At 38.8% G+C, this 13,273-nt stretch overlaps 1 protein-coding gene across 1 annotated transcript in view; it reads right to left on the minus strand.

Moving 5' to 3' along the window:
* Window positions 1-7,610: 7,610 nt before the first annotated feature.
* Window positions 7,611-13,273, minus strand: part of LOC135471921 (voltage-dependent calcium channel subunit alpha-2/delta-2-like) — a 45,548-nt gene continuing 39,885 nt past the window's right edge. Inside the window, exons 36-38 of the mRNA XM_064751362.1 lie at window positions 12,600-12,712; window positions 12,302-12,378; window positions 7,611-11,894 (exon numbers count right to left, since the gene is read on the minus strand). Of these exons, the coding sequence (XP_064607432.1) occupies window positions 11,781-11,894; window positions 12,302-12,378; window positions 12,600-12,712 (304 nt within the window). The 3' untranslated portion in view covers window positions 7,611-11,780. The remainder of the gene's footprint in view (window positions 11,895-12,301; window positions 12,379-12,599; window positions 12,713-13,273) is intronic.

The raw sequence follows: 13,273 nt of genomic DNA on the forward strand, positions 1-13,273 counted from the left end.
AATCACAGCTCTGCATTGTTAGATAAGCTTACCTTGAACACCTGTGCACTTCCCGTGCTCATTACATCTGCATAATGCCTTTATGAACAGTTGCAATCAAAGCGCGACTGAGATACTTGTTATTTGACCTGGAACTCATTCATGGACTACGAATTTGAACTTTGATATGGAATTCATGCCTGGAATATCCACTGTCTGCCCGGCATCATTGAAAACTGATGACCGCTTCTCTCTTGTGTGTTACCGGCTTTATTTCTTTTTTGTATAATTTCTTACATACCTTTGTCTTTGGGAGGCAGTGTTAAACGTTGTTTTGGAAATGGATCTTGTGATTATCGACTTGGAACGCCCTTTACGGACTACGAATAGTATATGAATGTCGGACGTGACGTTTATATCCATACACTACTTCTGGCCGCCAAAAAAAGTATCTTTCCGTACTTATAATCAATCGCCTCAGCCTTCACTTCCAGGTAGGTGCCCCCATGTGTCACCACTAGTAAAAGCACACAAAGCTACTTGCCGTCATGCAGTTTGAAAATTTTGTCAGATTTGGCAGCGTACTTTCCGGGCTTCATCACTATTGTGATCTATCGTAGCGGTGCCACCAATGTAATGCAGTTGTTCATTGCGTGTATACCTCATAAAAATGTCACTATTTATATGACCACTTGTAACCAGTAAATAAATACACCAACACGCACCGTAAGTTTGTTTACCGTACGCGCCAAGCCGTTTATTTACCTCGACAAACCCAAAATATTATATATGTTCCAACGAAAGTACATTTATCACAGTGTGGTCATACGCATAGTGATACTGCGAGATGTGCTCATAAGCAAAGTGATAGTGCGCCGTGTGGTGTGATCATGCGTAGTGTGATAGTGCGAGATGTGGTCATACGCATAGGCTTAGTGATAGTGCGTGGTGTGGTCATAAGCAAAGTGATAGTTTGCCTTGTGGTGTACGTAGTCATATAAAGTAGTAATGTATTAATTTGGTATGTATGCGTGTAATAGGGCGTGGTGTGGTCATGTGCAGTGTGATAGTGCGTGGTGTGGTCATGAGCAGCGTGACAGTGCGTGGCGTGGTCATGTGCAGTATGATAGTGCGTGGTGTGATCATGTGCAGTGTGACAGTCAGTGGTGTCGTGATATGCAGTGTGATAGTGCGTGGTGTGGTCATGTGCAGTTGTGATAGTGCATAGTATGGTCATTGGCAGTGTGTGTGATAGCCGTGGTGTGGCCATGTGCATTGTGCTAATGCGTGATGATTATATATATATATATATATATATATATATATATATATATATATAAACCTGCGGTTTGGATGCGGTGAAAGACGTGATAGCCGGACAATTTTTGATATATTTCAGCAGAAAAAGACAGACATAAGGCAAAACGTGACGTGAACTGTTCCGCGTTATCGCTACAATTATCTGTCCTTGGCCTTATTTAAGGTCTCACCCACTCGTTTTAAGTCCATAAAGCCGAGCAGCTAATCTGTAGTTTATATACAGTAATATACGTACCAAGTGCAAAATTTTTTAAAAATTTACTCCCAATCAGGGTCTATTCTGGACAACAATGGACACCGATTTGACCGCGGTGATTGTGGACTTTGACGCAGTCTTGGATATGAGAGCTATGCTGGTGCGTCTGGTTAATGAGCAGATCAAAAACCGATCACACCTGTCTCCTGAAATCCGCAGACATGAGGAAACCACCAACGACGGCCGGAAACTGGTCGTCTTTTTTCCAAACAGGCTTGAAACATTGGTGAGGATGTCCACAAAGAGTTGCTATGGATTGGGACAAGGTGACAATGTCAATGGTGATAATGGAGCCCAGGAACTAGATCAAGGGCGCCAAATGGAAGAGAATGGCGTTTCCGGAGATTGTACTTCCGGTGCTTGGTGCGAAAATGAACTGTATTTCGTAGCCTTTGTTGGATTCAAGAAACCGTCGTTATCTAACGAAGACTTACCCATTAAGGTGTGGGACGCGGACGAAGGACTGAAGCGAGACATGTCCTCCATACCAGAGATACTGGCCTACGTCTCTTGTGAGAGGCGCTGTGGGGGAGACTGGTCCAATCTTGTGATCTTCACAGCCAGGAACGTTGTGGAAAAATGGCAAGAGTCTCCACTGCACACTTACCTTGTGAAGTAAGTTTGACGTATACTTACAGTGTCTAACTATGTACATGTAGTTCGTGAGTAATTTTGTTTTGAGTCAACTGCAAAGATGTCAAGTCTTTGAAAAGCGGTCAACAAGCATGTTTTGTTATGTAGGCAAAATGTTGCTGATGTTGAAATTGTTGTAAACATATTGCTCTGTTTTTAAATGAACTAATGTGAATTTTCATACTAAGCATAAACCGTTGTGGATGAACTTAAACTCAAAGAAACCTGCATAGCTGTCAGTCTTTGTTGTAGTATCCTTTGAAGCAGTATGGTGGCCAGTGTTTTCACGTTTTATTTCGGCTATGCGTTTACTGCTGATTTGAATAATAACTATTCAGTGTATTAAAGACATTGAAAAATGGCATAGTTAATTCAACTGTATTTACTTTGCTAAAGTTTGAGGGAATGTGGAAAGTTTTGTAGTTCACATTAATGAAAACTCTGCAATTGTGACCCTCTCCATGCATCTGTCATACCATCGTTTAGAAAACCTACAATAACACCAGTGGCACTGTCGTGAAATAGCCCCAATATTCTTCTTACCTAATAATTGTTTTATATAAAACGATCTGGGAACCCAGGTGATTTTCGCCCATGATAATAAAATATAAATCACCCATTTTAAAAAGATTCTTTTTACACTGTCCGATGCCTTGTCTAACTTAAATAGAAACTGACCCTCCCCTCTCTCTACACAGCAATCCTTCAGAAGGGTTCTAGGGTTGTGGTTTGTGTGTGGACGGCTAGATTTATCAGTACTCCACCATGTAGTCAAATAAAATATATATAGGCCTATATTTTCTTACACCTAACATTCAAACGCGGGCGCGAGCTGTCATCTGGTCATGTTATAAAGCAATCTTGCATTACCAATTAAATCTTTAACTTTTAAAAAGCTCATGCTAAGAAGTAGAGCAGTCAACCTCAACCAACCAATTTACACGTACATGTATAAAGTCTATATTGTGTATTCTATACTTCTGTATCCGGTGGTAACTGCGTCATCAACATTTCCCAAGGCGATTAAAATATTTTAATAATATTAAAATTATTTTGTCCGACAACTTGCAGTTAATTGCCAGTCAGCTTAATTAAAGGGGTGAGTTATGAGTGTATTTCATCACGAACGCTGATGGATATGCACTATTTAACCTATCCCACTTGCATGCGCACAATTGATACCTATGTTGATGTTGTGTCGGCACAACATCAACATAGGTATATATATAACATATATATATATATTCTACTCGCCAATGTATGAATTATTGTGGATCAATAATGTTAATGATTGGATTTTCTTTTACATTTTTTCAGTGAATTCTCGCCGTTGTTTTATTCCAAGGTGCGCATCCATCGGGGAGTGCTGATGAATGGTCTGAGGTCAGACGCATTTTGTCTGGAAAGGACCTTGTTCCTAAATTACACCAACATGACAGCCAGTCAGGAGTCCCAACGTCATGTGAAATACTGGAACAATTCAGAGCACTCCAGCCCGGTAGAGTGGGTCACCCTCAAAGCGTGACACTGGATCAGATCGAACGAGAGGCGCTGTGTCACTGTCGAAGTCGATTGACGTTGGATAATACTAAAGAGATCGAGACTTAATAAGGATTAAGTTTAAAAAAATTTCGTGATGTTAATTGCAATTTATTAGACGTCACTGATATAGAATTATTCAGAATGCTGTGTTGTCATCACATTTAACAGACAGTGATATTAAAAGACATCCTAAATCAGTATCGATGTTTTCATATTCATTTGAATGAATAGGAAAAGACCTGTAAATATAAGTATATATAGGTTTGAAATTTATTACCACCAAAAACGCGTGAATAACCGCACCGGCGGCAGAACATTGCTGAGGCATGAATCTACACAGGTCTCTCTCACTGTATGCCGGGTACAAAGCACTGCAAATCAAGGGTCGCCTTGAACGAGTACATAGTACCTTTGAACAGGTGTAAGTGTGTTTCTATGATGAGTTATTCTAGTTATTCCACTAGAGCCATGCCTTTTAAAGTAATTCATATATTTCCCACATGGCTTGCCTCTGCTGTGTATGGTTTTCATTCCACTGTCAAGGAAAATATGCATGACTTCACCATTGCCTACAATTCGCAAACGCAATTTTTCGATTACCCCACACGGCACTGTCTTGGGTCCTCAACAATATACCCGGCCAATGTGAAGTCCACAGATGGAAGACAAACTTGCACGTTGGCAGATTCCTTCATTTATAGTTTGGATTTAAAGTCAGAGGAACCTTTTGCATTTATTGAATGTTAAAACTGAGACGACTAAGCTCAAAGAGAATCAAGTGAATTCAGCATGAACATGAAGAAAAGATTTTATTCTTGGTAAAAACGAAGGTTAGAGTCACAACAATTAGATGCATGAAATAAAAAAAAGACTTGCTGAGATGTTGGTATATATAAACTTTCGTGACAACATTTCCCTTGCTTTTCTAAACTGCAAATTTAAAGTAAACTTATAATGCAGAGAACCCCATGTTCTCCAATTTATATTGTATCTCCGTGCCTCGTACACATGCACTTAAAAATATAGCCCCACATGCCTGCAATAGCACAATTATTTTAGAACACCAACACGACAAGCCTACACGACAGCCCCTCTTTGTTCAAGTTGTGTACAATAAGTTTCATAGATGTACATATACAATAGTGCACGAAATGTCATGCAACCTGTCCTCCAGAGCAGACAAGCACGTTTGCTTGACTTTCCAAACCTTACCTAGAACGTACCCGGCATTAAAAATAAAACTCGTGTCGCTTTGACGCAATTATGTGTATATCTGGCTAAAATTTTCATAAAAAAGCACGTTTTTCAAGTTAAGTGTTTTTTAAAACATGCAGTTTACCATATTTAAATTAAAATTGCATGGGTAATCTATATGATTCAATACCTAATCTACTTCAAATAAGAACAGGGAAACAACGAGATATCCTCAAAACGATCGTGCTGAATTACTATCCGGCTAAAAGGCACGTAACTGTCTCATACACCTGACCATTGTGAATGTATAAAGAACGCGTAACAACGTGAAAGCAACGTGGGTCGACAGTGCGCAAATATATGACGGGTTATATCCAGCCTCTGGTCAGTTTACCTCAACTAAGGATTTGTTATAACTATTCACGCTTAAATTAAGCTGCACGTCCCTAGCACTCTATGGGCTTAAGCAGAACCAGAGGTAAAAACTAACGGCAGCGATGTTAACAATTCACTGGTCTGGATTTACTCAAACTCCTGCGATGTCACGACATTTAATAAACACATAAGAACAATGTAACGAGACTAGGCCATGGTGATGCTTAGACAACCAGCAAATGCACCCGGTTCATGCAAGAATACAGTATAAACGACTTCGGCATAGAGAGTAAAACTCGAGCACCGACTACAGTGTGACTGTTGGCAAATGATAGCACGTAACCAGTGAAATCATGCCTCTTTTAGTTTATTTACCTCAGTTATAGGGTTTAATTTCATCTGTCCATAAACCCTTCAATTGTAGCAACTTAATCACACTCTCTATCACCATTGCTTAAGCACAATCAGGTAAAGATACAGTGACGCTGAAAGAAATTTATCAGATGTCCACGTTCAAGAAGTTCTTTAAACAGTCTCCAACACCATTCTCTGCTTTTAGTCTTTGTCTTACAGTAATCTTTTTATTCAGGGCAATTCTGTCTGATCTGCATACAATCCCTCCTTACTCTTACTTACAACAATGATTGGCTTGTATTCTGTCTGCTATGCATACGTACACTCCCGAAATTATTTACAATCATTAACCGGGTTGTCTTCTGATCGATCTACGTACATACACTCTCGCCTTATTTAAAATCAGTGATTGGCTTGACCTCTGTTCGATTTACGTACATACACTCTTGCCTTATTTACAATCAATGATTGGCTTGGCCTCTGTCCGATCTACATACATACACTCTCGCCTTATTTACAGCAAATAATTGGCTTGTCTATCTGATCTGCTTACATAAACACCTTCTTTATTTAAAACAAATAAATGACATGTCTTCTGTTCGATCTGCCTACATACACTCCCGCCTTATTTACAGCAAATAATTGGCTTAGCTGTCTGATCTGCATACATACACATACACCAATAAGTGACTTATCTCCTGTATGATGTGCATACATACACTCCCGCCCTTATATACAACAAATAATTGGCTTGTCTTTTTTCCTCATCAGCATACAGCCACTCCCGCCTTTTTTAAAACAAATAATTGGCTTGTTGTCTACCCGATCTGTATACATACATCCCCGCCTTACATACAACAAATAATTCGCTGTTTGTGTGATCTGCATACATACACACCCGCCTTGTTTACAACAAATAATTGGCTTGGCTTATATCTGATCTGTGTACATATACGCCCTATTACCTGACCATCAACGATTGCTTTGCCTTCATTTCGTTATACGTGGTCACGCCTAATCTAACATAGGTGTGTCAATATATCTAAGCTCAGATGAACACTTCTTTTTTCTACACATTTTGAATGATGGTAACTCTAACCCACAGGATGAAAATCTTATCTTACCCGAAGCTGACATATACTGCCCTCTCCCATTCACATGAAATCTTCACAACAGTGGAGCAGGCGTACACCAAGCAAATATACAATGACGCACATCTTTCTTTCGGCTGCTAGACTATTAGAAATTGAAAGGTAAAATACAATCACGCCAACATCTGAAAAGTTTCTTTTTATGCACTGGTTTTTAGTACAGGCCCATTGCACTCGCTACTTAGCCGTGTCAGGTTGAAATCCAGTGTATCGCTTATTCATGCTTATACGATCTGTTTTTCTCTTAATTCACTGATCAATTTAATTAGTGTTTAATGCTGTCCTCAAGCATGTTTTTCAACACGATCGTGGTCAGGCAAGATTACGGTTGAAGGGAACCAAAAGAGCCGGAGTAAACGATTGACTTCTAGATTCTTGACAAACCTTCATACGGAAATCCGTAGTCGAAACTATAAACTTATTGGTCAGAAGTTCATTGACTTTGCAATCGCCGACGCTGTATGTTGTGTTTTAACGGACAAGCGATTGCGTTGTGGCTGTTCGTCCGTTAATCCTTCGTCCCATAATGGAAATTACGTAAGTACGAACCACGAACTTTCCACGAACTCCGGGCGATTTTTGCTTCAAGTATGCGGTAACCCAGAGGGACTGAAACATGTCCCATTTTTTAATGCATGGCACAAGGATATTAGAAGTTCTGAAAGTATGAGCCGTGGAAGGACTATAATGAATGCATCAAGCAATCGTATGAACTTAAGTAAACGCATGTCCACGGAAACACTTCATACTAACGAGAAAGCCAAGGCCCTAGAGAACAAACATAACAAGACACAGTATGCAGTAAAATCGAAGGCAGTATATATTTAATTGGTGAAAGTACAAATAACACCACAATAAACAATAGGAACGGCATTTTTATGGAAAGATCAGTTTATTACAGGCAAGAAAAAAAAGGGAGACACTCAGCCCATAGAAAGAAATAGCGGTGACAGCTTTTGGACTAACGGTCAAGACAATGATGTGTACCATAGGTCACGAACAGCCTACCAGGGACGAAGTCATACATCCATTCACTGTGAACCAGTGAACCACACAAGGATTCGGATCTCTAAATTGGACAGTAACCAAAATAGCAGAATACGTAGAAAGTAAGTGCCATATAGTTGTAAATTTCACAATAGTGACAAATCCCTATAGGCTTGAATAGTATATTTGTTATGAAAGCTACCAATTTCGAACCCAATCCCTTGAATAAAAAGCTACTAACTGAATTAAAAGATGTCAGTACATTTACATGTACTATTTGGATAAAATACATGTAAACATATATATTGCACATCAGTAGTTCCATACGCCAGCATCTGGCAACAGAAGCCAAGGTTCACATACCCATAGGCATATGGATCTAGAGTGACAGTTCACGAAGTGAAGGTAATGCTAGTGACTGATTAGCCTATATCATGTAAGTCGATGTTCATTCATTATTTCAACATTAGAACGTTATGGGAAAAGAATTAAAAGAAATATACATGTTGCAAAAAAAAAATCTTTTAACATTTTCAGTTATGATAAGGAAATATGTACCATCTGCTAACCGACAGTTGTCTGCAAACCTAATACACTCAACAAATATCACACATCCCTCTTCCAATCTCGTAGGTCGAGGCCACGCTGATTATTTCAAACCAGATTACCTCAAGGTATTCTGAATGGATCTTCTTGCCTTTACGCCGCATCGGCAATACTTCAATCCTGGCGAATCAATGTCTCCAAACGTCCCCTTCATGTGTCTTCCAGCCGGGTATGTTTAAAATCTGCCAGTCTCTTGCAATAACACACCAAAAAGTTTTTGCAATAAGCAGACTTAAATTGCAGTACAATAAAACTCCCACACCACACCACACCACATCACAAAAGAATGCAATTTGCCTGTACACAAAAAAAGACATTGCATTGGACGGGCAGAGTGAAAATGACCAGTGGAGAAGAGGAAAGGAGATATCTTGCATTTTTATACTTGTATATATAGAGTTCTTGAACGTATATTTTGGCTCATTTACCTTACACACCTAATACGATAACATGACATGTATGTTACAATTAATGTCTGTGGTCTGCTGTGTATAATATATATCTTTGTGTACATACATACATATATATATATATATCTATACACATAATCCATCACAGGTTGGAAAGTAACAAAATGGATACAAAGAACAGATATGTCAATGAACTCTTTATAAGCTGAAACAGTAAATAACACACTGGGGTATAACGCTTGTGTTCTGTCTGCATGTCGAAAAAAACCTTACATAAAATGTGTGCAATTAACGTTAGGTCAACCGTAGCAGACAGTCAAGAATAGTAAACGGTGTTCACAAGGAGCACAATCACAGACTAAAACAACAAGTTCATAAAAGTGCTCACACATTTTATATACATACACACCATTTAGTGTTTTTTTTTTTGTCATCACTCTGTCTGGAACCATAGATTTCTGAACTACACTCAACAAGTACAAAATCACACATAACTCTCCAAGGTTCTGACTCTTTCAAAAAGTCTATTAACACCGCATAAAAAACAACTCATCACAGTTTGCATCACCACAATCATTTCCTTGTGGAAAGAAATTTGCGAAAGGGCTGCAAATCATTATTCTGTAGTAAAATCCTGTTCTTGAGCATTTGGTTGTTAAGAATCACCACTGGGTTAAGCCATTCATACTACTTTCAAAATCAACATTCTGTGCCATTTTTATGTACGCTTAACACTTTGGTAGTCCGTCTGAAAAAAGCAGGATGTGCGTATGTATTCATTTTAGGTCCCTGGTCAGAGGCATGTGTACTGAACAAATTAACAACTAATTACTAAGTTGGATTTACCTGGATTGGGTTCAATTTCTAATGACATTAGCTCAATATACACAGGATACTGAACTGACCTCCTTGTTTCTAGAGCACTTTAGTTCACCTCCTTGATAACAGTGTTGGACCTCCATGTAGGTATAACACAGTTAACCTCCACATATACAGAACACTTGTGTTGCAATCCCTGTGACTAAAAGATTTGGTTAACCTTCTACAATGCAGAACACCAAGTCAACCCTTTTTCTGGAGAACTGCCTTGACCTCTCTTTACCTAGAACACTGGGTTGCCATCCATGTAACTAGAACACAGGCTGGTCTTCTTGTATCAAGATCACTGGGTTGCCATCCAGTTAGCTAGAACACTGGGCTGACCTTGTATGTAGAAAACTGGGTTGCCATCCATGTAGCTTGAACACTGGGCTAACATTCTTGTATATAGAACACTGGGCTGCCATCCATGTAGCTAGAACACCGGGCTAATCTTGTATCTAGTACACAGAGCTGAACTTGCACCCAAACACCATGTTGCCCTGCCTATATACACTTTTCACCTCCTTTTTCCCCACAGCACTGGAGGCAACAATATCCTTCCACTTGAAATGCTATCCATTATTGTTTGTTAAACTAGGCACTACAAAAAGCATGTGATTTAGGTTCTACTGACAAGTTGTGGGCCACTTTTAGGCACATCACCAACAGTTTACAAAAAAATAGATTCTTGATATCCCAATATTAAAAGGAGCTTCTCATTTGTGATCAGTCTATAGCCTTACTACCACATTCATTGTTTGGTCAATAGTTGATAAATACGATTTTCCTTCAACTCTACTCCTTGAGCAAGGTGTTAGCATTATCAAAGGGAACAGATGCACTGTTCATCCAAGTATGGAATTTGAACAAAAGGAATGGAAACCTACATGTACAATACATATACAGTAAGGATAAGAATCAATAACCACCAATGCTAACCGATTCAGTGTTCAATGATACTGTCTGTATTCAGGTACAACTGGTCCATAAGGCAATTTTAGAATGAACCTCTTGATTTCCAAATATAAGAATTTACCAATCATCTGTTTTATCATACATACAACTCTCAAAATACAAACCAAAGACTTCCACGTATTCTTCAGTACAGACAAGTTAAACACACCAATAGCTAAAGTCAAGAGGATGAACATATGAATAAAACATTAAAAATCAGAAATAAATGTCAGGCCGACACTGATAAAAAATCTGATGTGTTCTGTTATTCTTGTTTTCCATTAAGAAGATATAAATTATTATATTCCTACATCAATTCTGATTGTTGCTTGTGTTGACAACAGTGACATTGTGCGACTAATAAAAGTCCTGTCACATCACAATTTTCTAAACCAGGACAATAAAATTCATGTACAAATATCAACCCTCTTGTGGAAGCCTGTAGCATTTACACATACCCCTGCCCAGGTTGTATTTTTTAAAGTCAAAAATGTTAAAATGCAACTTCAAGCCATATTAGTACATTGAGTGGACTTGTCATGAACACATGAAACTATGTACAATATGCCTTTTGAGGCTAATGTGTCCATATACAATGTGCTGTAAAATTCTGTTAGGTGCAGTAAACAACCACCTGCAAAGATCCAATACAATCCCGGAGTAAGGAGGCACTAAAAATGCCCAAAAAAAAAAAAAAAAAAAAAGACAAAATATGGAATTGATAACAATCTGTAAACATCGTGTGTAAACAGAGGTATCGAAATAACTTGGGACAACAAAGTACTGCTGGTAACCATCATATGCTAGAATACCATAGTTCATGATTATCTATCACAAAAGTCCAAAAAGAAAAAAAAATACTGGATCAAATGAATGTCATGATTCTATACAAGAACACAAGACTGCTGGGATGTTCTTTTTCTTTCTTGGCTGAGTTCTGAGCCATAGCACTGGGGTTCAAATACAGCCCTAAACACAAACAGCTTTTGGCAGTCAGTCAGCACCAACCTTCCTCCTCTCTCAACTGACCCCCCATCCTCCTCTTGCTGCTTGGTGGTCTCCAGCAGCCCAAATCTCCCTAGGTCTTGCCCACCGCAACCATTCTAACCCCCAGAGACACAGGTAAACACAACAACTGATTCCTAGATGAAGCGTTCCTCACGTGACCACCTGGGTGAAATGCCTAGAGATCAGTAGTGTTATGACCGTTGCTATTAGAACAGACAAGCTGGACGGCTGGTGGGTGATAGAGCCACACTTTGTGTCATCCTCCTGAAATACAACAGTGGTTTCTTATTACATCGATTGCAGCCTTGTTTGGCATGATAACCTGGCATGTATGGTAAATGGGAACCCACTAACCAGAAATGTTGCCTCTCTCAGAATTTGTACATGAAAATGTGTGGCAAACAATAGGAATTTAAATTTAGACAGTAGTCACACAGGATAAGTCAGACATCTAGCTGACCAATAGAAAGCTAAGTGTAGTAAAACTTAAAAATTAAAAAAAAAAAATTTCACATTAAATTTTAAAGTAAATAAATTATATTAACTGGACATGACAACATAACCCCTCCAAAAATATAATTTCTCACAGGTAGACACAGTCACATATCTAGAGCATAAACTAATACCAATACACAATTCCATGATTAACCTTATTGTGTGGGGTGACTTACATTAGCATCTCTAGAATAACAGCCCTCTGGGCGACGACGGTACCTCATGTTTATCTGACAGTCATCTGGTGTCTCATCTGCAAACAATGAGTGAAGGTGTATTGTAATCCTTCTGCTCATAAATACACCACAATATATTTTTGCTTACACTAAACATTCATAATGAAGGTGACTAAAGATTTATTCATTTACTTGACTCTTGTTTAATGCTGTATTCAAATCTCCATGTTGCTCCATATAAAAGCAGTCAGGTCAAAAGGCTGGAGTGATCACAGTATTTGAAACAGAGATAGATTACCTTCTCTAGGAGCCTGCGGGATGTCATAAAATGGGCACTCGTCAAGCATGCACTCACTGTCTGCAATGAGCAGCAGGAGGTTGGTCTTTCCCACCCGAGCAGCCCTGAACTCCCTGCAACACAAGTTAACCGAAAGATACCTGTATATCTATAATCATTACATCTAAGCACAATCATCTTATTCCTGTATTGCATCCATAAGCAGAGCGAGCTAGCACAAAAATTGTCCCAGGATAATGCATAAAAGTCAAATGAATGAGAATTTGTTTATATTATTAGGGCAAGCCTGTAGGGATCTTTGTTTTTTTAATTGTAGCCTGGCAGTCAGGTTTATAGACAGAGGAAACAACACAGAGCCCAGTGGATACACTCTCTGACAGGCACCTGGATTCAAACTGTCTGTTATCAAAAAAAAAAATTGAATTTTCCAGCCCTCTACTAAAGGAAGAAAATTTGCAACTCCTGAAATAGCAGTTCCCTATATCTACTTCAATGACAATACCAGTAATTTCAACACCAACACAAATGAATCATCATATCTGGTATTGTTATTGAAGTTGGCAGAGGGGCACTACTGTTTAAAGAAATGTAAGATTTGCCACACTTTGAAATACACTGGCCAAATTTAACAACATAGTGTCTGCAAGTCTCAAATATACACCAAACTCAAAAGA

The sequence above is a fragment of the Liolophura sinensis genome, chromosome 7 (assembly GCF_032854445.1).
Source record: "Liolophura sinensis isolate JHLJ2023 chromosome 7, CUHK_Ljap_v2, whole genome shotgun sequence".
Taxonomy (NCBI): Eukaryota; Metazoa; Mollusca; class Polyplacophora; order Chitonida; family Chitonidae; genus Liolophura; species Liolophura sinensis.